Here is a 26,468-nt window from a genome sequence, read left to right on the forward strand (position 1 = left end):
GCGGGCCCTTGTCTCCGCAAATGACGAGTAGCTCTCCTGAGGAGGAAGGTAATTCCATTAATTGGGACACACTGGATCAGGATCACTTCCCTTCACTTTTCCATGATCTCCAACTTTGCCTGATCTTCTTTATACATCCGCTGCTTTTTTTCCCTTTCCCTTTTTCCCTTTCATGCACGCTTCCCTTCATCCCCCTTCCTTTTATTACTGTTGTCACAACCGGGACTGCGAGTGTGAAGATGAACGCAACGCAGATGCTCCAAATAAACTTAGCTGGAAGTGCGGGGAGCAGGCGAGGCAGACGCGTCGCCCTCCTCTGACAGGAGAAAATGGGCCATCAGTCTGTCAAAATTGCCCACCGCCAACCTCCACTGGCAACATGAATTTGTTTTACAGAGAAGTCCATCAGTTAGGTTTTAGGAGAAACACGATAAAATGCAAACACAATTGAAGTGGTCAGGCTTAATAATATTAAAAAACAACAACAACTCATTTCTCATAGCTGCACCGAGATGAACTGATCAACAGTGTCACAAGCACCGAATTTGGTAACACTGCCATGGAAAATCCAAACACTTCTTTGAAAAGTGATTGACAGATCTCTCACAACAGAATGAGTATCCACCCATTACTTTTCGCTGCTTAACCTACAACACACTAGGGCTGCAACTAGCCATTATTTTTGTTGTCGACTAATCTATCAATTATTTTTTCGATTAGTCAATTAGTCACGATTTTCGTTTTTTTCACCTTGTGTCTGTCATAGGCTGATGATTAATTACCAAATAAGCATGGAATTCAAAACATAAATACATAACATCTATCCTCAAAGTTATTTGTGAACTCCTCTCTGCAGTGCGTGATGATACAGCGACTCCGGGATGTCGCCGTTTTAGGCTTTCGCGCATCGCCGTAGTGCTAGCATGGAATGCTCGGTGAGCTTCGCAGAGTTTGCACCCAACGTGTTTCGCTGCTTCATTTTCTATGGAATATTGCGAAACTTTGGCTCAGAGTTTTCGAGCCTTTTCGGAGAAGAAGTCGTTCCTCTTCCTGTTTTTTGCAGGACGTAAACAACAAGCGACACGGCCACCCTCAGTGCTCAGTACTGCACTGCAGGTACAAATGAGCATGTAGCGGCTGCAGTGTGATTTTATCATTCAGCAATTTGCAATAACAATAACACGACGCGGCAACGCTTAAATCTCATTGCAGCCCTACTCCACACCAGGCTGGACTCAATCCCAGCAATGACCGGGTGAGGGTGGGGCACACCCTGGACAGGGAAAAAAACAACCACACACCCGTTCACACTTACAGATGACCAGTCGCCCTGACCCGCCCGCTCTTGTAGTGCGGGAGGAAGCCAGAGTAACCGGAGAGAACCCACACAGGCACATGGAGAACCTGCACACTGGGAACAGAGAGGCCCCTGTCCAAACCCATGACCTTATCGTGCAAGCCACTGGACCACTGCTGGATCCAAATGAAAAACCCCTCCGGTGGCTTCACAAAGGTTTACGTTAGACATTCAGGCGTGATTAGAACCAGACTTGACCGCGACTGAGGCTATCGTGTGTCGCTTGTCCTCCCTTGACTGGCAGTCAGAGACACAGACATAAAAAGCCCATCTTTCCCATGGAATACAAGGGGATGGGATACTGCGAGTGAGGATCAGGGGCCAGGCAGAGGGGCTATATATATGATGGTGGTTGAGTCATACTGAAATGTAGTGCAAATCACCATCTGTGTATTTTTGGCCTTGGCCTTGGTGGTTTGTGGGTACTTTGGGCAGCACGCCAGAGGTGAAACAGGAAGGAGAAGTGTTCTTGGAAGAGAATGAGACGACTGAGAGCCCCAGACCTCTGAAATTCCTCATTGCAGATGAAGTGCACTTTGCCCTCGGGTTTATTTTTCCCTTCCCTTTTTAGAAACTCTCGTGTTAAAAAAATAAATAAATAAAAAAAAGCTTGCTCATATATCCTCAAATGTGTCATCAAAGGTATACATCTGTCGTCCCAGTGGGAGACGAGCCGGTCGACTGCATCTACATCAGCATTATCTGATTACATGGAAATATTTCAATTAGAAGAGACAGCTACAATATTCAACTGGTTTTACTATGTTGACAAAAGTACAAAAATTCTCAATGGAAACCTATGCTTGAATAAAAAAAAAATCTTTTGCCCGACTTAGGAAAGTTTTACTAATACTGTGTGCAGCAGCATGCTTTTCAACGTCCTTAGTGGGCTGAAATGCCTCAACTGCTTCATCTACACATTTCTGATTGAAATTATTGTTGATATAATTTGCAATACATCATATAACCTTTCACACAGAAGTCATTCAAAAGTGCAAGCAACCAACCAACCAACAAGCCATTGCAGTCAATATCTATAGGACATGCATTGTTAAATTAATTCTTTTGGACTATTCTGTCCAAAGGTAACAGGACCAATGCGCTTCAGCGTCTAATTGTTTGGGAAGAGTGTGCGTAAGATACTTGTAATATTGTACAGTGGGAGCTGTAGCAAACTTTCTTACCCAGAAAATGACACTAAGTTGTGATGAAAATGGGCTAATCAGCGGTGACACATCACCAATCAGAGCATTAAAGCTTTAAAACGTGCATCACAGACAACGTACATTCCGGATTAATTTCACTTGATAATTCTAATTTCCAACCAGCGACAGAGAACTGGGACCTTTTATCTGCTGTCCCATACCGATGGCCACTTTAAGGAATGATATTTAAGTTGAACAGAGATGGGTTTTTTTAACCTTCTCTCTCTCTCCTCTCTCTCTCTCTCTCTTTATTACCACAGAACAGCAGTCTGCCAAAGTCTTTAAGCCATTTCTAAACTTGGATATGACTCAAGGACTATATTTGCAGACTACGGAGAGCCCAGTAATATTTACTGGAAAATGTTTTTTCAATAATGTAAATAATTCAAAAAATATTTAAATCAAATGGTACCGCTGTCTATCTTGACAAATGTATCAACAAAAACATATAATACTCCCAAGGACAGTCACGGTTACTGGCATTAGTCAAAATTAATGGCTTTCCAAACTGGATCATGCCTCAGCTCGGCAACGGCACCAATTTTGGCTTTGTGCACGTTCAGGGACAAGGAATTGGTGTCACAGCAGAGAATCAAATGTTAAGCAGCCAATTGCAAGGTGAGAAAGACAACAAAAAATAAGTGGTTTCCCCAAAACACCAGTTTGGACAATCAACAAAGAGTTTAACTACGTGGCTCTGCCAAAATGTTTTAGTTCATTATGAATGACTAATTCAGTGCTTAAGGTGTTTTTGGTAATGATGAGTCAAGCTGTGTTATTGAATGGAATCTGCAAGCCCAGATCTGCAGCCATTAAAATGATTTTTTCACAGCAAACATGGTTGTACAAAAAAACAATAACTGCTTCTTTACAAAGAGAGCTTATCAGCCAATCACAAGGCAGCAGCTAAATGCATTTAGGTATGCAGACGTTTTAAGACAACTTGCTGACGTTTAAATCAGATCAGGAAATGTTGTGAAGATGTTAACTGCACAAGTTATCAACAAGCTACACATACTGCCTACTTTCTTTGGTACACCCTAATACTGAGTGCTTAAATCAGTGGATATTTTTCAATTTGGGGAAACATCTTCATTGCAAAAATGGCTGCACGAGACGGATGTGCGCGAAAATCCCGGCAAATCAGCAGTTTGTGAAATGCTCAGACCGGCAAGTCTGCCACCAACAAGCAGCCAAGTTCAAAGTCACTTCAATCTCCTTTCCCCATTTTGAGATCCTGCCATGTGATTGGCCGATAACCTATTTGTGGTAGCAAGTGATAGAACATTTTACATAATAAAGTGGTGTATACCAAAGCGTCATTGTCATCATTAGCACAATAAAGTCAGACAAATTCAGAGGGAAAACAAGGCATTCTGTAAACATGATGTCCAAATTCCACATAACGCAGAGCGATCCGAACGGTCCACACTCATCAAGACTTCAGCTATTGTCTCTCTTGGGGACTGACACGCGTGGGTGGCATCCCACTTCCGGGAACAGAACAGAATACATGCCAACACATGCAGCACTATGAAAAATGGCACAAATGGGGAGGGAACTTTCTGTCTACATGTGTGAAACGTGGCCGGTCGCAAAAACGCATATTCTTCATAGGCAACTGTGAAGTTGCAGACTAAGGATCCGTCGACGGCGTTCCATTTTGACTGACATCACTGCTTTCCCTCCCAATGAATTCCTCTCGGTGTGGATTCGGGTTACACTGGTGTGCATCCTACAGCTACAGCTACCCAAGGACGAGAGACAACTTCCACTACAGAGACGTAATGGATGTACGAGATGTATATGTTCCTCTTTTTAAACTAGGAAATTTTAAACAGAAATAAATAATAAAATAAATAACGATTAAGTGTGTAATATTTGAAGATTTTTAAGAGGAAACAGGGATAACAAGGGGTTATACTTTAAATTGCAGCACTCTTTTTTCTTAATTAGGGACACCGTACTCTCCTTCTCCCGAGCTCGCCAGTGAACTACGGTGGCCTGCGAGCACAAACCTGGATACCTCGTCCACCTTCTTCTTCATTGGTTTATTTGAGGACGCGAGCATTCACCCTACATAGGAAACATGCACTCAGGCGGGGCGGATTGTCCATCACCATGTTCCTTGGTAATATGGCAGTGCAAGATGGCAGCTAACCGGGAGCAGGACCCTTCTTCTATGTATATTCTTATGTACATATAAGAACTGTTTATTGTACTGTGAGTATACACCTTTATTACTGTATTTATGGGCTGTATGTTAAGCTTAGCAATATAAACATCATAAATGAAGCCAAATTTTACCCACTGAACCTTTAAGCAACAACACTTCCTTGTGTATATCTCTGATAGGAGATATACATGCAGCACAGATTAAGAGTGGGGAAGCCTTGAGAACCTGCCAATTATGCACCATTTGACAAGCAGGACGCCTCGTCCGAGTACCTCGCGAAACGTCTCGCCATGCGTATCGGAGACGGTACAATCTCTTTCTGCTGTACTTTGGTAGTGAATAATAAATACCGCGTAGCCCTCGCTGGCATGCCGAGGCTCCTCACAAAGGTGACTGTGTGTCTGTGGAAGAGAAGTGAGAGAGTGTGGGAGGGTGGAAGGTGGGAGTGTGTTGCGGCGTCCATGTATTGTTTGTAAATCGCCCTGCTGGCAAAAAAAAAAAAAGGGACACTTGGTTCTATAGCGCCAGCCACCCAGGGACACAAAGCGAGGTCCGGTGGGAGGTGGCAAGAGGAGGAGAGGGCGGGGGTGTGCGGGGGTAATTCTATATGTGCACGCTTGTATGAATGTATGGGGACAATGTTTTCGGCAATGGCTCTTAGCGCCACTCAGAGACGAGGCTGGAGAGGAAGACGACGGAGGGGAAGTGGGGCGGGGGGGCAGCGGTGGGGAGACGCCTCTTTATGTGGCCGTATTACTGTGACGGCTGGTTGGAAGAGGCGCCCAAGGCGGCGTCTGCTTGAATTTTAGCCTGTCACTTAGGACGGGGACACTAATCAGCATTGGTCCCGGTCCTCATCCCAGGGAAAGGGGAGGGGGGAAGCACTTTCGAGCCATTACTGAGGGGGAGAGAAAAAAAAAAAAGACGGGAAAGAGAGCAGGAGCAGGGGAAGAATTGCGACGGCCCAGCAGGAAATGCTAACCGCTAACCTCATTTGCATGCAGGTCCAGGGAGAATGGAGGTGGTGGGGGGAGGCGTCTTATTCCCTTTCCAATCTCCATGTTAAATGCTGGCCAGGGCAGCTGATGGGAAAGAGAGGCATTGTTTGCCCCCCACCACCCCACCCCGCGCTGCTCTTTCCTTCTCCGTTACACCGACACCTGCCTCGCTTTCTCCAGCGTGCAGGTGGGGGGGAAAAAAAAAATCACAATAAAAATAGACGTTCCTTCACCTGAAATCTGTATGAACCCGGCGCTCATGTATGCCCCTGTTTACTTTAGCGCGGGCCGTAGCGCCGCAGCCCTCGTAGGTCTGTCTGTTCTGTCATAACCAGGTTGTGACCCGAGGCTGCCGCATTCAAAGCCATCCTTCACCCACCGAGTCTGTTCCGTGGCATAATGATTGCTATGACAACCATCACTTAAAGCCACGGGTAGGTGGAGGAGAGATGTCAGCTTCTCGTCTACTCCTCTGATGATCTCATTTCTGGCTGGCAGGTACAACAAGGTCAAACCACTGAAACTGGCAAAGTGGCTGCTTGCTACATGCAAATGACAGAAGCGAGTTTCCAAACAATTACACTGGCCTGTCCAAATCGACATGGGGCCGGGCGACAAGGTGGCGGATAAAACAGATGCAAAAAATAAATAAATAAATAAATGCGAAGGGGGTGATGGACAACGGGATACAGGGGGTGGGGGGGCAGTGGGGTGGGTGGCTGTCTTTGGCCGGCGATGAGCACAAAGTCTGCTCGTGCGTGCCAAATGTGGTTTTTAAACGGTTTTTCTGGGGAGGATTTGTGCTAATCTAGAAAAACCTTCTGGAGGAAGTGCAAATACATGTGCTGCTGACCACTCCCCTGTAGAGTACAAGGGATTAATGACATGGCAATCTGAACCAACATGGCCCCCATTCAAAACACTTGTGGGCAGCGCACTCGCATACGGCCAATCACGGAGCGGTGCCATCTGATTGGGCCTCTTTGTGGAAGAGCTTCCCGTCCTAAATCCACTCGTCCGTCCTCTCGCGGTGCCAATTTGTGCCCGGCTCGCTTCGCTCCCAGCCCCCCTCTCCGCGGCTTCGCTTCTCCTCGCAGGTGCCCGTAAACGACAGGGGAGGGGAGTCGGGGGGGGGGGGGGGGGGGGGGGCTCCTCACTCGCTCGCTCACAATGAAATATCCAGTGATTAGCTAATCTCATTAGCCGCACAAGGGCGAACCCAAGTGACCAAATGCCCTTGGTAAACAATGAGAGGATGGCACCCCCGTGCATGCCGGCTCTTTTAATGCATTAGCGGGACGCTGTGAATATATTGCGTGGACGGGAAAGCCTCCTCCACGCAAATGAATTAGTCAAGACGCTTACCTGCCTCTTTCGGGGTCATAAATAATCTCACGGCCGCACTGACAATGGCTTTCTCTCAGATGACATCACATCAATGATTCTAACTTCTCGGGGATTTTTTTTTTTTGTCCCGCAGCCAAACACTTACACTCTCCTCTTAGAGATGATATATTGTTTCCCTAGAGAGCTGTCACCGCCTTATGGTCCCACAATCCCGTGTGTCTGACAGCCGCCACCACCACCCCCAACAACCCTCACACCCACCCACCCACCCACCCAGCCGCCTTCCCTGTACTTTTAATCTCCCTATAAAACTGATCCCGCAGCCCAAAAAGCTGCAGACGCGCAGCTGTTAGCCCCGGCTAGTTAAAGACATTAGCCTAAGCCTTGCTCTTGACTGCCTAAACGCACAATGTGGAAACACTTCCACGGCCGAGAGGAGCGAGGGGTCCGCCTTGTTGGTGCACTAGAGGCTAACTGCAGCCACGCTGCGCTTCTCGACGAGGATCTGCTTGCATGTGCTCGCGAGAGGCCTCCTGCCCTCCTCTACCCACACAGGAAGTGAGGTCACCTCGTAGCACGGCGCCGTGCAGAGTGCACTCGGCGAGGGCGACAAAGATCAACGCGTTGGCCAAAAGCCATTTTGAGCCCCCCAGCAAATATACGTGCGGCCGTGACCTATATTGAATAACGGACTTTCTCCAAGTGCATTTATTAGAGCCAAACGCACAGCGCGCCGCGCCGCGGAAAGTTTTGGCGGGGGGGGGGGGGGGGGGGGAGAGACACTCGCAGGAGGAGCAACGCGAGAAAAATCGACGGGCCGAGGAGCTGAACACACAAAAAAAAAATCACATGCTGCCTTATGCCAAAAAAAAAAATTCCCAATTCCACATACTGCATGGAGAATAACCACATGCTGCGAAATGTCTCAACAGCCCACAGGCGATGGCATTTCTCCTCAGACAATTGAGGATGCGCTTTATATCTGTACAATGTAATTTTAGTGTCTTTCTAGGAGTGAAACATGAGTCCGACAATAAATCACATCCCTGTTTAGACCAGGCGTCTGGCACGACTGGCCGACTTCAGCTCCACAGACCACCTCCTCCTCCGCCGCCGCCGCCGCCTCCTCCTCCTCTCCTCTCCTCTCATGCTCTCCATCCCTCATGCCCGTTAAAGGCTCGTCCTGCAGGGCCTGGATACACTTGTGTGGTACAACAACAGAGAAACCGCCCAAAGCTCTTAACAGCTCTTCCTCTCTGCCTCGTCCGCCCGCCCGCCCGCCCGCCTGCCCGGCCCTCCCTCCATCTCTCTCTCCCTCCATCCCTCTCTCGCTCGCTCGCTCCCGCTCCGTCTTTCCCAGCTGCACCAGCGAGCTGTTCCGTATGAACTGCTGCCAGCTGAAAGCCTGCTACTCCTGTGAGATTGCTATTACTCAGTGCGAGCAGTGCTCTGCGTAGCCAAAGGGCTGCTCTCCGAGCTGTAGATCTCCATGTTGTGACTTGTCAACACGGGGAAAAATCGTTACCGCGGCTGAGGCACTTCCATTCGACACAGAGGGGGGGTCTGATTGAGACCAGACAGGCGGCCAGGTACCGCGCTGTGAGCTAGCGCCGCCGCCGCCGTCCCTCCGGTTCTGAGCTGAAGCGGATCCTCTGCTCTGAGAGTTAGGGTTACAACTTTGAAGTTATTAGATAACAACCATCTGACAGGTGGGGTGGTGGTGGTGGGACGGGGGGGGGGGGGGATTTCAGCTCTCTCTGTGCTATTGATTCCGATCTGAGTAATTTGTGATGAGATGTTTAACAAAATGAGTCAGAGGCTCTCAGTTAACGGTCGCCATTTCATATCACTGCAGTTCTTTCATAGAACAGTCTGAACTGGACTTTGATATAAATGATCAGAACTGGCTTTTCAAACAAGCCAGCAGACAACAGAGTGCAGGATCAACTCTTCTTTTTAAATGGATGTGTGTAATTTTATCCCCTCAACCTTAAAAAAAGGCATGGAGGCTTTAATAAAAACAACCATCAGAAAAGTACTTTATAAAGTTGAGTGACAATCAAATAAATGTTTTGAGAAAGCTCAGTGAAAAGTTCATATTCTCTTGAAATATGAATGCAAATCAAACCGTTACTGCATCGCTTTAAAAGTGAGCATCTAAAAGCCTGGTAAGATTCTTAAGACCTTTTTTGGGGGGGACACTGAGCATCTTGACCATCATCTTTCGTGTCCCCATCCATCCATCCATCCATCCATCCATCCATCCAGCCATCCAGCCATCCATCCAGCCATTTTCTTACACCGCTTAGTCTGCAGTCAGGGGCTGCTGGAGTCTATCCCAGCTGTCTTGGGGCGAAGGCAGGGTGACAACCCTAGACAAGTCGCCAGTATATCGAGGGGCCAACACACAGAGACAAAAACAACCATTCACTCTCACATTCACACCTACAGACAATCTAGAGTAGCCAATTAGCCTGATGTGCATGTCTATAGACTGTGGGAGGAAGCCGGAGTAGCCAGAGAGGAAAAAAAAAAACTCATGATACATAGCTGACATATTGTGGGAAAAAAAAGTGCAGCAGGACAGGAACAGACAGGAAGGACATGAGACCACATGCAATTTGACTTGAAACTACTTGGCGCATTAGATATGTCAATGAGAGCAAACGACAAGAGGGAGGAGAGCGGGTGGATTTGAAAAGTGCAACAGACCCCAATGCATAACCTCACATCAGTATATAAGAGCTAAAAAGGGTCCATTAAGTAGGCATATTAATGCAAATGTACTTGCTTTATATGACAAGGTCTATTTGCAAAAGAAGCACTGGCAATACAGCTGTTAAAAGTCTGCAGTTTGTACTGTATTTAAACCTGTTTGAAAGCAGCCAATAGCAGCTTACTCAGCTCTTTAACCAAAGTCACTGTATTTGTGGTACCTGACCAAAAGCAGGGCGCATCCTTGAAAAGCAAAATTATTTTCTACCCGACGACGCTGCGTCGGCCGAGTCCACCAATCTCATGCCTTTTCAATCTCCTCCAAGTCAAAGTTTATGCAACATTTTCCCCTTAAACTTCACCAACCCAACGATGCCCATGTGCCAAAGCCTCATGAGTTTCAGGCGGTTGGTGGGATTTGCCTTGTGGGGGGACTGCTAGTCCAGAAAGAAATTCTAAGAAAAAAAGAAAAAAAAAACTTTTGGAGCCAAGAGTGAAATGGAAACCTCCCCTCATTTTCCTCTCCTCTCATTTTCCCTTAAACCAATGATTTCAAGCCCCGGCCCCACCAAGGTCGTTATAATCATGGCAAGTGGAAGGGAGCCAGTGACCCACCATTACACTAAGGTAGAAAGCCACCCAGCCCGGCAGATAGTCATGCTTTAAAAAGAAGCAGATATATGTTGGGGAAAATGTGGGATCCCCCCCAGCCCATCCATTTCATAAACATAAGAAACAGAGGAAGAAGTGAGCAGAAGAGAGGAGATGCTCTTGAGGGTACAGAATTGATTTGAGTGATTATGGAATGTCCTGCTGCTGTCTTTTCAGGCTGCGAGAACAATAATGAAAACCAACTGAGAATTCCTGAAGGTATCCGATGGTAACAAAGGCTGGAATATATATATATATATATATAAAAAAATATATATATATATATTTTTTTTTTTTCACACGGCGGTCGACAGATGGAGAATTCTTTTGAAGCCAAATGCCAATGTGTAGGGAGCTGGCTGTACGACAGTCCATATACAATGCCAACATCATGTTTTTGTTACTTTACGTTTGATAAAATACAACAATTTAAATTAAACAATTTAGAAACACAATTTAGAAACTTCAATAAATCTTGTTCTGTAGGCACGTAGTAAATAAATATAAGCCACATACACACACACACATACATACACAATAGTAAGTAAATAAATATTATTACATAGAAATACAGACTAAGACTAAGACAGATTAACCAGCGGCAAAGCCAATTATCACAATAATCATCCGAACTAACCAAGCAGTCTACCTGTAACAACCTGGTAACTCAGACTTCTAAGACTGACTAATACAACAGGCAAATCACACAAGCAGTGACGCCACAAGGTCATATAGAATGGCACTTCCCGTCGTGGCACCAAAGGTCATGTTTACTTGTCAAGAGTGAAGGCGCCATACTGTACTGTGACCTCCATAGCCGGCTTACGGACCCGCCGACACACACACACACACACACACACACACACACACACACACACACACACACACACACACACACACACACACACACACACACACACAGGTTGTGTGTTCACTTTCGTATGTGCATGCTGTGCACACACACGCTTAAAGAATAGTCTCCTTTCACGAGCAGAGCCACAGACAATAGGACAGTGCACACTGAGCCGCGCGGCCCATATATTTGGCCCTGTGCTAAGATAAAGCACCTCCAGCATCGCAGCCAGTGTATTAGCTTGGCCTTTTTCACCACAGATGAAGAGATTTGAAGCCCGAGATTGTGCTTGTTGGCTGGCACACTATCGGGGTGTTGTTGGCTGAATAATGAAAACACACAGACTGACAGCAAATGGCATGAGGTGACACTTCAATTCTAGAGTGGGAAGATCCAAAACAAAGCGCAAAAAAGCTTTTGACAAAATTCAGACTTTTTCTCTGATAGTTTGTTGACTGTAAAAGGGACACAACTCCTGGATTGGAAAAAAAAAGAAGACGTGATTTAAACTCATGAAGCCTTCAGTGCCCTTTCATTGTGTTTGTAAATATTAACAAAAAATACACTTTGTGGTGATTTTTTTTTTTCTTCTTGAACAAAAGTTAGAAATGTTGGTTGATCCTCAGTCTGGCATGCCGATCATCAGTAAAGAGTCAGTGTTGCACTGAAATAAGATTTATTTTTTCTGGAGGGGTTTTACTTCATTACAAATGTATAAAATGGCCTAATAACCATCCAACAGATGCATTACAATGCATTTGACATAACAGCAAATTTCAGTTAGGTTACATTTACAGCTGCCAAAGTTCTGCTTCAATGTCCTAATAACTTGAAAGCAGATAAAAACTGACTGGTGGATATTTCACTTCAGGCTGCACTGGGATGTTAAAAAGAACAATAAACTTGCATCTCCTTTGGGAGTAACGTAGTACTACAGGATGATTTTATGTCTGCAGCGCATCAAGCCTATTTACATTTTGCTAAATAAAACAACTATTTAAAAGGCTTTCATTTAATGCGTCCCCTGCTAACACCCTAAGTTATCGAATGATTGCACTGTGCACTTTACAAGTCGATGCTTGTCTGGTGACGAGCAGAACACGGCTCCGCCGGACAAGGTCCTTAAAATGAAGTCTCTGTATGCAGAGTGGTTGGTGAAAAGGCTGCAGTGGGTTACGCTCGGTTATAAATCGTGACCCTGTTCTGCGCAGTCCAACCATGTGGCTTACGTGCTCCTTATGCAACATACAGTATGGACTAACTGTGCAAAAAATCCCTCTGTCACTTCCACATACACAAAGCCAGACACACACACACACTACTGTCTCCACCTCTATGCTTCTCAGCCACCCACTGAAATTTCCCCAAGTTCAAGCTGAGGTCAAACAATTGAACAGTTGATCTGTGTACTGGCTCTGACAAAAAAGAAGAAGCAGCAGCAGTAGCATTTGCATATCGCCTGATGCGATATACATTAAACTTAATGTGTCAAGAATGCGAAAACAGTGACAGGTGCAGCAGCTCGCTCCCTCCCTCGCTCACATGACAGCAGCAAACTAAAACACGACTCTGGAAAACCGTCCTGATCGCGGCTGCTTCTGCTGAACAGCTGGCTTGCGCTGACATTTAAGAAATGAAGAAGATAGTGTCAGAAGATAAATGTACCCGGCCACCGTTGATTTAAAGATGAATCACGTCGTTATTCATTGCATTTGCATACCAGTGACTAATTAAGCTATGTTCTTGCGCATTTATTAAGTGCAAATGATCATGTGGGGGAGAGGGGGGGGGGGGCAGGCAGAAAGAAAGAGAGAGAGAGAGAGAGAGGGAGAGAGAGAGAGAGAAGTCACACTCTCAGATCATTCCTTCAATATTGGTTGTCATTCCTCACTACCATCATAGTGATCCTCTAGCGGCCAGAACGGGGTACTGCAGCTTGCTCATTATTTGGACTGATAAAGGCACAATACGAACATCCAGGATACGGTGGGTCAAACGTGCAAAAGTAAAAAACCAACCTCCTGCCTAAATCATCTCGCCGGTGGGAGGATCGAAATGAGTTCCGAGTGCGACAGAGAGGCGTCTCGGGCAGCGGAGGGGAGCAAGAAGCGCCGCTTCCCCCCCTTCTAACCGCGGTATTGATCGTAGTCTGTCTGCAATGAATGGCTGCAAAGGGAAGGGGGGGGGAAAACCCTGAACTTCAGGTGACCGACCATGGCTCTGACACTGCCTGCATGCAGACAGGGAGGGGTGGAAAAATAATACACACTGGCTTTGATATGAATATTTTTTTTTATTTTTTTAACAAAAAGATTGTCTCCGCACTTTTCTTTAACCCCCCTGAAAAAGTCGACGGCTGTGTAACGCGCGAACGAATTCGGTTCCGCGAATGCGCAGCACAACTGCGAGGCGAAAGTTGGACGTTTATCGCCGAGGAAATGAAGTTTAGCGACCGTTGCTAGATAGCGCCGTAGCTAGCCGTGGACGGCGGGACTACCGAGGGGAGCCAGACTCGGGCTCGTCTGATCCGACTGACCCTTCATTTTATTGCGGCCAGACTCGCAGATCCTCCCCCTTTTTTCTGCCCGAAAAAAGCCACCTCTCGCAAGGGGCGACCACATTAGCGAAAACCGCCCGGCCGTTATTCCGCACACACGACCGACACGTATGGCAACTGACCGCAACCTTTAGCGGAATCGGACCCCTATCGATTATACTCTTTAAAATAAAGCCACGCTATCATTTATCCACTCATTGCCTCGGCCAACGTTGCCCATCGCCTACAACATGGCTGCCTCGCTCGGACCTAAAAAAAAAAAAAAAAAAAAAAAAGAAGAAGAAGAAGAAGAAGAAGAAGGGGGGGGAGAGAAATAACCTACGCCGAGTCTTTTGTCTGTTTCACCTCTTTCACCCTAAACTACTGCGCAAAAAAACACACGGCGGAGCCGCTGGAAAAACGGGCGAAACGAGCGAGAACACTTACGTGAAGGCAGGCGCTTGGGTTGCTCCTGCTTCCTCCTTGGCATTTTCCCCCCGTTTTTAATCACATTCTCGTCCTCGTTTGGGGATAAGAAGCAAAAAGGTTTTCTCCCATTGAGACCGGAGGCGCCAGTGATGGCAGGGGACTCGGTCGTGCACCTGGCTTTGCTCGGTTTTAAAGTGTATTGTTGGGGGAATGAAGGGGAAGCGGAGTCGGCGGCGGCGGCGGAGGAGGTGCCGCTGTTGTTGTTGCCGTGTCTTGACTATGGCTGCTCTCGGTGCAAGTGTGTGTCTCCGAGCCCCTAACTAACACTAATGCAGGGATCAAAGGGCAGCAACAGCAGAGCAGGCGCGCGCGCGAACACACACACATTCACACACGCACACACCAGCACGGTCACACGCGCTCTCGTTTCCCTCCACGCGCGCGCACGCACGCACACGCGCAAAGTACACACTCTCGCGCACGCGCCCCCAACACGCTCGCGTCGCGCACGCACGCACACGCACACATCCGAGGAGCTCGCCCCCGAGAGCGCCGTTACGGACGGACAAGGTGCCCCCCAAGCTTCCAGGGTGTACTGCTGCTGCTGCTGCTGCTGCTGCTGCTGAGGAGGAGGAGGAGGAGGAGGAGGAGGAAATGTAGCGCGGCCGGGGAGACCATATTGATGGACCCCGGTTGCCTTTGTGAAACACGGTTCAGTCTTTCTTTTTCTTTATGTCTTTTTTTTTTTTTTTTTTTTTTTTTTAAGTAATAAAATAAATATGCCGTTTTTATGAGTGCATACTAATTATGCAGCGCATGTAAATATGCCAATTCGTGCGATTTGACACAACAGCTCGGACAGTCAGTCACACAGCCTTCTGTGGACCAAAAAAAATATCCACTCTTCTTTCTGTCTTTGTTAGAATTATAAATGAATTTCCTAGTTGGCGACATGTTGTTGCTTTTTAATTAGAAGAAATAATTGAAAGGAGGGCGGGTGTTTTAGGCTGCAACTGAATTAGAGGAATTTGTATGCACGTTTTGTTTTTTGAAAAGTGCACTTAATTGACGCTGCAACTTGACCATGCTGATATAAAATATATTATTGTTGTTGTTTTGACCGTTAAAATAAGCGCAGTGTCAATCCTTTACCAGTTTAGACAGCAATTCTAAAAAAAACTAAACAAAACTGAGCAGCTCTAGCAAATCATCTGTTAAGAACATAAACATCTGCCTTTAAAGAAGAAAAAAAAATCTGTTTGGTTTCCAACTGTCACCGTCCATTACACTACACAGCTACATAGCTTCACACGCGTCAGGCTTCTAATTTAAAAACTGCCTGCTGAGTTATATCAAAAAGTGTTTATTTAAAGAACAGAGTAAAAAAAGAAAAGAAAAAAAAATAGGTCCGGTGTGTGGGAACCTTTTAAAAAAAAGAAAAACTCAGGTGGGGGAGGGAGAAATAACAGGTGTCAGTGTCAGAATCGTTTCCAGCAATTATCCAACCCATTGTAGCCATCCTCTCATCAAAGTTGAGAGAGCCGAACTGGCCAGAGCTGAATCCTCCTCCCTCTCAGCTGGGTGTTGGGGCTTTTTCACAGCGCAGGCTGTCCCCCACTCCCTGCTGTTGGACTCCTCCAGGCTGCATTCTGTTGGCCTGCCGCGTTCTTTCACACCTCGGCCGTGTGCGAGGAGAGCTGTGTCTTCGTCCCTCCATCTCTCCATCCTGCAGTCCTCCTCCTGCCATGCCTTCCACCCACCCCCAGTGAAGGCGCAGGAGGCTCGTTACCGTGGCAATTAGTGAGAAGCCCAAATTAGCCCTCTTGGCTGTCCACAGGTGACAAAGACACTTTGCATTTCTGCTAATTAGGAAACAGAACAACATGATTAAATACAGCCTATCAGGAGGAGAATGGGCAAAATGTGTTCCACAAACAGAGAGGAGTTATATATTATTGTATCGTCTGCATGAAATGATTAAGACATGCTATTAGGTGTTTCATTTGTGGGCTTCATTACGGAATAATACAATGGTTTACAGCCCTTTTAGTACACTTATCATTCGTAGACAGCTGTGTTTATTGCCCGTCCTTAAAGCTGGACAGTGTTTATTGACAGGCGGTTACATGAATGACAGAAACAGAAACGATAACGAGAACAATGTGCTTTACTTTCTGTATTTTTCAAATGTTCACATTTTTTGTGAACGGCATAAAATATACAGATGTCATGACCTCGAGATAATGTCTCTTACTACCTCAGGGAAAAGTGCATAGTGCGTGAACTCAGTGTAATATTTTCAGGAAAGTACGCTTCCAAAGTTTTGCATGAACCATCACAATAGAGATGAACTTTAAGCCTTTTAATGTTGGATGGGTTTGTCAGAGTAAAAGGCGGCTTTGTGTATACTGTACATTATAGAAAACGTTCGGAAAAATGGTGAGAGAACACTCCTGTAGTGTATGTAATACATGTATATTAACATGAAGCACAATCAAATATTTTAAACTCTGAGAATACAGTGGACTTTGCTGTCATCTGACATCTTTAAAATTTGAATCAAAATGTAAACATATATATATATATATGTATATATATATATATATATATATATATATATATATATATATATATATAAACATTAACTATGTATATAAAGGACCCATATCCAATACCTGCATTTAGACTTGCTTAACATTTGCTTGCATTTGAATCAACCGGCATATATTGACACAATTTTGGCGACCAATCTCCAAAAAAAAAATTAATAAATATACATAAAATAGTTGGTTCAATATGCAGCAATGAACATTCATGTTCAGAGCTGCCCCAATTTGAGAGGAAATGAATGAGTTTTGAACTATGTATTGTAAATGCAGCCTCAGTGTCCTATTGAGCTTGCCACCACCCGGAGGTCACAGCCTGTTCCCTGATACTGACAGGAGAAGGCAGCTGAGGTAAAGCTGGCAACAGAATGATCAACTGATAGTAGGCATGTTGACACTGACATGAACTCACCTTTAGGGTCAAGCATGGGGTGCACATTCTGCACACGTTTTTACCGAACTGTCCCTGAAGGCAGCATATCTAAAATATCTCTCATGCACATGTCTCATTCTTAATGAATCTGATTGTGTGTGATGTTCAAAGGTAAAATTGGCATTTTTATTAACTAGGGGATTATGCTTGTATATCTTCATATGTGAGAGAAGGCTTCGGTGTTTGCCTAGTAAATAGCTAAATAACACTAAAGTTGTGCAGCACGTTCACAGAACAAGTTACAATTGTAAAAATAAATGGATGGCAGAAAAGTAAATGAGAGTTTGAAATTTGCTGAAAATAATTAGGCACAAGACTTACTTAGTAGAGCTGTAGTTGAATATTTAGCTTGGCAAACTTCACCTTTATACTCTCATTCAAATCTCAATAGGCAATTTCCTGCAAAGTCCACATTTCACAAGATTTTGAAAAAAAAAAGAAAAGAAAAAAGGCTTCTTCTAAATTGAGACCTGTGCTTCCAGTTAATTGAATTTAGTCTGACACTAGGGACCACACTGTGGAATCCTCCCTGTTACATTGTCTGACTCTGACCAGACAAGCGCTTCACTGGATGTACCTTTGACAGTCAGAGTTGCTCAGCTGCAGCTATTACAGCAGTGTTGCGGCTATCATCTCAGACTCGCCGGACCCATTACAAGACATTTGACAGGTGTAAATCATTTATACTTTTTCAACAAATAAACAGGAGAACAAAGTTTGATTCATTTTACATTTTTCTGCAATTCAATTCTGTTTACTCCATTTAAACACCTGTCCCTTTCTCCCTCCAAGCGATAAAAGTCATTGGTATACCAATGCATGGAAATCTTAGGCAAATATATTAGGAATAAAAACAACTGCTTTTATTGCTGAAGCACTGTCATTAACCTTTATTGGAAATTCAGAGGATCTAACAGTGAGTACGTTATTCTATGATTTAATAAACTCTATCATTTGCTGTTGTTTTAATTAAGAAAAAAAAAAAAAAAAAAAAAAGCTCACCGACTGTGGATTTCCAACATAAAAGGCACAATAAAAGCTTTGAATTTGTTACCCATTTCATTCAGTGGAGGTAGATTATGCTTAAGGTTGATATGAATTGTTTAGCCTTGCCTCTGTATAGCTGGCGCAAGTTCTCTGCTCCCAGCTCACACTGTCAGCTGGTATTATTACTACTTATTAAAGCCGTTCCCCATAGTGGTACAACAGTTAGCCAGGCTAAATGAGTTTCAGGTGCTTCAGTGAAGGATGGAACAGACTGGAGAGAAATGAGCTAACTTGCTTATGTGCCTTGGAGGCACAGACTCACCATCCTAGAGTTTTTTTTTTCCTTCCCTTCTTCAACTCCCCCCCAACCCCCCGAACCCCCCGCCTCTTATTCCCTCCCCTCGCCTTCTTGCTGTGTGGGCTCACGCTAGGCTTGGCCAGTCAGATGTTGCCCTGGGGTAAACATAAACATCTGTCCCCTGCCCAGCCGTGACTGTCGCTGAGTGATAAATCCTAGGGTGGCCTGTGCCAGTGCTGTCCGGCATGCCACCTGTCCCCATCCTACACAGTACCCCCAACACACACACACACGCACGCATGCACGCACGCACGCACGCACGCATGCACGCACGCACGCACGTACGTACGCACGCACGCACGCACGCACGTACGTACGCACACACACGCACACTTCACCCTGTTTGCACTTGTTCTCCTTCATCCTGACAGTGTGACAGAAGCAGGTGGTTCAACCCCTTTGTGCACTTTGGCCTTTTATGCTCTCGTCCTCGGATGGCACATTTATGAAGGGAGGAAGAAGGGTTGTCGCCCGTGGCACATACCAGCAGAGAGATCCTGGCATGAGGCTGTTGAGCCGTGGCTGGGAAATCAGAAGCCTGTAGCAGTATCTTCCCTCTAATCAGGCATAAAGTCTGCAGATGAGATGAACTGTTTTGTAAAGGAATACTGCATCCAGTGAATCAAGGAACTGGATCCACTTGTTTTTCACTTTCCAAAAGGAGCTTTTCATACACAACCCATTTGGCCTCTTTGCTCTTTAAAAAAAAAAAACTGTCATAACAAAAAAGAAAGACTCGCACGAGTCTGCGTAGTCTCCCGCTGTGGTGCGTCTGACTGTGTTCCTCTCTCTGTTCTACAGCTACTTTTACCAGTCTAACCGAGGCAGGTGGCCTACTTCCTGCCCTTTAACCTTCAACAGTTTCCCTGCAGTAAAGAGACAGTGCAAACACGCACACGTACACTTCCACACACGTACATGCGCAGAGGAGGAGCCTAGGTTGCCCTGGGTGAACTGGGGCAGAGGTCTCACAAAAAGGCCCTGGAGGGAAGTGAAGGTCCTTCGACTCAGGGACAAGAGTTATTTTAGCAGTGCCGGCAGCGACACGCTGCAGTGCCAGTGCCTCGCGTCGGAAACCAAAGAAAACTGAGAGGAATCCGTGAGCTGATTGGTGGCACACCTCTCGCAGTTCTCAAAACAATGCCCCCTTTTATCACTTCAAGCAGTTTGCATTCAGTATTTCTTTTTCTTTCTGTCTGTCTTTTTTTTTGACCAGAGAGTCACAAAGCAGTGGGTCAGTAACGCTGGCAGCCGCCTGCCTCTGAATCACTTTTATTCCTGAAGATGGTTGAGCAAAAATAATTAAAAAAAGAGAGAGTGTTGCGAACAGCTTTTCATTTGCCCACCTTCCTACCCTTGGCTGCTTGGCTATCATTTCTCTTTACTACATCTCTGGATTTATCTAACAAAGACCTTGTGAAATGTTTTTTTTTTTTACTAAAAAAAGAAAAAAATAGAAGAAAAACATGGAAATGCACCTGAAGCCTGTGCAAGTCTGCATGCGTGTCATTTGCATGATGATTTTATACCCTGTTTGTGTGCTGTCGTGTGTGCATGCATGTGTGCATTCGCAGGAGGACCCCTGCAGATGAATGTCATCTCATATTGCAATGGAGCGTGCTAAACATGTCCTGATATCGGTAATGTCCTACCAGCCTCGGCTTGATTTTTATTGCCGTGGTTTAATAGGATATCTCTGTGATCACAATTTGGATTAACTTCCACGTCTACTATTATACCAAAGTGAGGCCGGAGTGGGGAGCGTGCACGCGGATGATGGAGGAGCGGGGATGTCTGTCGGGGAAGGCTGGTCTGCTCCATTAATTCCACATTCGGCACCTCCTTCATGACGTGTCTCGTGTATTTGCCACCGCAACAACTTTAATCGCCAGCTCTCGCAGCCTCTGTTTTCCACCCCTCTCTGATGCTGTTGTTAAGGGAGGAAGCGTTTTTCTGACCCTTTGTGAAATCAGGCGCCGCCGTCTAAACTTGCTGTGGGCAATACGGCGCCTGGCTAGAGCTCCCCCGTTTGATTAGCTTGTTTCTGATGCACAGACAAACACACACACACACACACACACACACACACACACACACACACACACACAAACACACACAGGTATAATGAAAGCCAGCTAAGAGGTCTGGCATGCTTTTGTATGAACATTTTTTGTCAGCAGGGAGCACGGCGCTCTATGCAGAGAAGGCTGCCCCTGCTCTGTGAGTCCTTTGTCTCCCTACATCCCCGAGCTCCACCTCCCTCTCCGCCAGCCCTCCAATGGCAGAGCCTTCAGGTGTTGACCTTATCGGGTGCAGGTCAAAGCCAGGTCAGGGATCTGTTGCTAGGCTACCATCAGATAAGTGGCGGGGGTAAGCAGCAGCGGGTAGCTCTGTCATTCAGGGCTCGTCATGTAATCTCATTTGCAGACAATTGTCTGGACGTCAGAAAGGCTATCTGGCCCATACTGTTATAATGAAACACATTAAAATATTAAAACTGGCCATGCTGAGCATTGGCAGCTCCACTTGGCACATGCCTTTTTTTTTTCTTTTTTTTTTTAAACAGTCGTGCCAACTGTCAGGCAGTAACACGAGCCCCTGAAATACGCTCGAGTGCTCGGCTGTGTTGAAATTTCACTTGTGGAAGATAGGGGAGCATTCATTTTTTTTTTTTTGTGTGTTTCATCCTTCATCATTTGAATACTCTTACAACCCCTCGCGCACAGATAAAGACTTGGGATGTTGTGTAAAACAAATAAAACAGAATGTGGTTACTTTCTGTTCACTTTGACACTTAATAAAAACAGCACAAGGCCAAAACTAAATGCGTCTAATCTTGTTTGCCATTATTGTATTTTCTTTTCTGAACTAGTTAGCGATGGAAACTCTGAATGACACATTTCAAAGTTATTAGCGAACACAGGCTGAAGTGATCAAATTCATTGTAAACCAAGGATTGAGGAGTGTCGCCTTTTTGTGAAACACATCCCTGTACAATAGTGAGAAGGTTTAGTAATGTACTGTTTTCCACACCAGAATTATTTTCCAAATCACTGCAGTGTGTGTGTGTGTTTTATTTTTTTTAAAGAAAATAACATAAAAGGAAAAATATATTTAGCTCGGGCTGAATTACCTAGACCACATAGTGTCATTTATCCAATGTATTAATATGTGTATTTAACATGGAAAAGTGCTCAAAATGCAACTACAAGCCAAACTTTATTGAATATGAAAGGTTTAATATTTTAGTTATTATTAAATAAAATTAGAAAAATATGGATTTTTCAAATTAATTTCATTATTAATAGAAACAGACTTCTGTTTATGATGGTTTTGTGTTCCTTGCAAGGATTTGAGCTAAATGAGGCACATTCATTCATTCGTTCACCCATTTAGGGGTCCAGGTGGGGAGACATCTTGTTCTTTGCTAACCTACAACCTTTAAATAGAGTACAAAGATTGCTACAGCAGCCTGTTTCAGAGCGGGAGGGGCACGGGGGAGGGGGGGTGAGAGCGAGAGAGAGAGAGAGAGAGAGAGAGAGAGAGAGAGAGAGAGAGAGAGAGTTGTTGCATCTTCACACAAACATGGTCTGTTCTCCCACTCTGCCATTCCACCACCTGGACCGATGGAGCTGTGGGAGACTGGTGCACACGGCGACGAATGGCACCAAACACGACCATTTCTGTTCACACTGATGGTCATGCGGAGCGAGACTGGGGGTTGACACTGCATCTGCGGCGTATCGCAGGTTCCTCCTCGGTGACACCTGCATTTTGTCAATGTCACCCACTCAGCCGCTCGGGTTAACCGCCAGGGCCGGGAGGAAGTAGCCTTGGAGGGGCCGCGCGAGGAGCGGGACCTGAGACAGTCGGACATAAAGAGACCTAGATAAGGCACGTGGCAATTTATCCATGCCAGTCCTTGTACTGTAAGTCCAACATGGGGTCTTGTCTGTTAGATTGGCGCATTGTGAAAAGAGGTTCTCACAGTCTGGGCGCTTGCCAGCTGACATTCCACGGAGACAAATTGAGAGAGAGAGAGAGAGAGCGAGAGAGAGAGAGAGAGAAAGAGGGAGAGAGAGAGAGAGAGAGAGAGAGAGAGAGAGAGAGAAAGAGAGAGAGAGAGAGAGAGAGAGAGAGAGAGGCTCCGGCAGATTTATCGGGCCATTGGCTCGCCTCAGGAATTCTCTTGTAACATGGCACTCCTGTGAAAGGGATAAAGAAATTAGTGTAAAATAGCCCCCACACCCACCTCTCCCACTACTGTTTGAATACCCAGCCCGGCTGGTAACCTCTCAACACCAACCACACACACACATGCGCACGCACGCACGAAACAAACACACACTTTTTTTTTATAAGCACATGTATATTTATACACATGTATATTATATAAACATGGATGAAAACACGATGGACGTGTCTGAGCCTCACTGCCGACTCCGTTCTATGAATATTCAAGAGGGTGGGCTCGAGAACGGCGCTGTATTCTGGCTGTTGAGTCACAGGTCCTCAGTGGCAGGAAGCACTGCTGGTCAAATGACAGAGAGAGAGGGATAGAGAGAGTGAGCGAGAGAGAGATTTTATGTGTGTGTGTGTGTGTATGTGTGTGTGTGTGTGTTTGAGTGCGTGTGGGGGATTTGAAAGGAACTGCTCCTGGCTGTCTTGGATATTTATTCCTTTCTAAAGCAATGAGGTGTTTGGAGACAGAAGCCAGTTATGCTCTTATTGCTACAGTGAGAACACAGAGCATTATTTTTGAGCTTTCTCTGACAATTTTGGCTCTGTAAAATCTGACGTCTTTATCTGTGACCTGTCAAAGGAATTCTGCAAAGTACACTTTCCACTCGGGTTTGGTAATTACAATTCACGCCGCCAATTAACGTACACGCTGAACCCTTAGGGATTAATCATTAATTACTGTTTTAAGTGTCCCATGCTAGAAATTCTCCTCTCCGCATTGCATACAATGGAGCCCTAATGCCACCCTCTATATCATCTGTCAACATCTAGAGGTTATCTGCCAAGTTGATGAACAGAGAGATTGGCTATGAAACACAAGGTGTGACAGTATTGCAATATGTTATAGCATGCAGGCAGAGCTCATCAGGAAAGAGAGGACGCGGGGCTTTGTTCCAAATGTCACGATGCATATTTATGGGCACAGTGGAGTGGCTCCTTGTATAAGCACCATTCACCATCCATCAAGCAAAAACCACTACAGTGTCTCTTTGACAACTTGGTGGGATAGTGTTGTGTGACAAAGTGATCAAACTGAGCGGTCTGCTCGTGGCTCCAGCCAGATTCTCTTGTGAAAAATGATTGTCGTTTTGACAGTCAAGACAATGCAGCCTGTTGAGGTTAACAAACAGTAATTATTAGTTGCTGTAATTATCTTTGTTTTTTGTTTTTTTGTTTTGTTTTTTAAAAAAAGGGTTCCAAGCCGATTGTCCCCGTAAGCTTGTCATATTAAATCTAAAATCTTTATTCATGGAATATTGTGCCGTTTTTTTTCCCCCCTCCGCCTTACAATAACAAGGAAGACAAGCTGTGAGGCTTTTTTTTTTTTTTAAATAATAAATTCCTTCCTTGGCTGCGGAATGAGTTATTGAAGGGACGTGGGAGAGGATAAGGTGACATGGGAAGATGTCAGATGGAAAGGCAGATAGACAGTCGGATACAGGCAGAGCCCTCAGCATAAGCTCCACTAGGCTCCCTTTCCACTAAGGGGGCTCTCAGGAGACGTGTGTGCTGGCTGGCTGCGCCTGAGCCATAGGACGGCCAGCCTGACTGTCTGTCTGCGGTGCCGCTCCTTGGGGAAGGAACATGGCTCCAGGGCTGTAGCTGATTTGAGACGGTCCCGGGACTAACCCCTGAGGGACGCCGACCGGGCAGAACTGCCTCTCTGAACCTCTTTTAAGGCTTCTTTCGAGTGCGGCGCTTGGCTGCCGCGGAGAGGCGAGAGTGAGAGGAGGCGCTTTTATCTCGGCCGTGAGCAGGCTCAGTGGGTTTCCTTCCAAATTACAAGGAGTGATTATATCCCACCTCGTCTACCTCACGCCAACCCCCTTCTTCCCAGCGTGGGGTCCCCCCGCGCAAAAAACCAACCGCTGTCAAGTGTCAGCACTCGCAGCTGAGTCATTAAGTAGAAGTTGAGCGATGTGTCATTGGCAAGGAAATAATGAGCAAAAAAACCAACCCAAAGCGCGGAGACGCTGGTTGCACCCGGAACAGTGGATCATTTAGCAGCACTTGCAGGATTCACACTGTAAAGTCTGCAAAAGTCTCACCGGCTGTTTTTGCAAGTGTTTTCCCTAATTAGCGGAGGCTTCTGAGTGAACCACACACACGAGTCTGAACTGCAGACACCAGACCGCGGCACAGCTTGGTACGCTCAATGGAAGAAGGTTTCCTGTGATTTCCAAGCTTTTACCTTCATACAGAAAGGGATTACATTGAGGCAGGATGCGACACAATTTCACATTATCTTCTCCATATCAAAGTTGACCTTGAGAGAAAACCTGGCTTCAGTCGGGTCAGCGCAGCCGAGATGCTTTCTTCATCCAGCACGGCCAGGCCCTACCTGCGCCCCCCTCCTGCATATTGCTTTAATAAACAAGCGGGATCTCCTCCACCCTCTTCTCTTCCCACTCTCCTCAGGACCCCATCTATTTGGTGCAGTCCCTTACTCCCCACCTACAATAGCATCCCCCTGTCACCATAATCTTTCTATTTCACTGGCTCGCCCCCCGGGGTTAAGGGGTCTGGAGATGGAGACGGGATTTGTCTCTCAATTGACAGCACTGCTGTTCTACTTTCTGGCTGACCACTCTCAGGCTGAATGGTCACAGCGTTTATGAAAACAGTCACTCACTGTTTGTGCCGTCAAGGTTTCAGTGTTGTAAAAGTATGGCACAAATAATTAGGTACCAAGAGCTGTCATTATTATAATGCAATACTTTGATAGATTTAAAACATTTTACTCTCTAGTATTTTGTTTTTTGCAATTTTAAATACAGGTATGACTGGAATACAGTTAAATGTGTTACAAAGGAGTAACTCTTACTCTGGTTTGGTTTCTAAAATAAAAAAGAGACAAGAACTAAAAACGTGAGGGATGCTCCTTTTGCAATTTATCAGATACCAAAAAAAAATCTCTCTTATCCATTGTTATACCTCAAGTAGCATTTTGAAATATACTTCATGTAAAGGTGTCCATCAAAAGATTAACCTTTTGTATGGCTTTAATGAATTATTTGATGGATACAGAAAAGAAAGCAAAGTACATTTTTCAGTCTATTTTTATTCATTCTCATAGTTGCCAAACAAAGCAACTGCTTTTTTTGCCCAGACCTAACAGTCCCCCATGAGCAAGTGGCGGGTAAAAACTGTCTCTTACATCACAGCAGGCCAAGGCTGTAGGTGGGCAGCCATCTGCCTTGACTTGATATTTGAAAGGTGCAATAATTAGCGTTTTGCTCTTAAACAATGTACATGGAGGATGTGTGGCCATGACTAATGTGCATTCCACAGAATGCAGCGTTTATATCAATGATTGCAGACCACAGGGTCAGTGTTAATTATTAACCCAAATTAGTCTTTAGAGTCATCAATGTCGAATTGTCAGCAGGTAACCACTAAATTTAGCTGCTTTCTTCAGGGCAGCTCTGTCCATGATTTCATTATTCACAATATAATTTTTTTTTCTTCCTGGCTGTGCAGTAAAATAACCGCCATCAAAGGCCAGCCAGGACGTAACCTTGATCATAAGCTTTATTTTAGCCACAAACTTTATGAGCATGGAAGAAAGCTATTGC

General features: G+C 45.5%; 2 protein-coding genes across 3 annotated transcripts in view; one reads left to right on the forward strand and one right to left on the reverse strand.

Moving 5' to 3' along the window:
* Positions 1–14,843, reverse strand: part of znf827 (zinc finger protein 827) — a 73,197-nt gene extending 58,354 nt beyond the window's left edge. Inside the window, exon 1 of one of the 2 annotated variants that reach the window (XM_076033051.1) lies at positions 14,286–14,843. In XM_076033051.1, coding sequence (XP_075889166.1) covers positions 14,286–14,328 — 43 coding nt within the window. In that variant the 5' untranslated portion in view covers positions 14,329–14,843. The remainder of the gene's footprint in view (positions 1–14,285) is intronic. The other variant, XM_076033042.1, reaches the window with a different exon arrangement.
* Positions 1–26,468, forward strand: part of LOC142892901 (nephronectin) — a 342,593-nt gene that overhangs the window by 130,019 nt on the left and 186,106 nt on the right. The gene's annotated exons all lie outside the window — the stretch shown is intronic.

The sequence above is a fragment of the Nelusetta ayraudi genome, unplaced genomic scaffold, assembly GCF_046127955.1.
Source record: "Nelusetta ayraudi isolate G7.1 ecotype Tasmania unplaced genomic scaffold, CSIRO-AGI_Nayr_v1 ptg000004l, whole genome shotgun sequence".
Classification (NCBI taxonomy): Eukaryota; Metazoa; Chordata; class Actinopteri; order Tetraodontiformes; family Monacanthidae; genus Nelusetta; species Nelusetta ayraudi.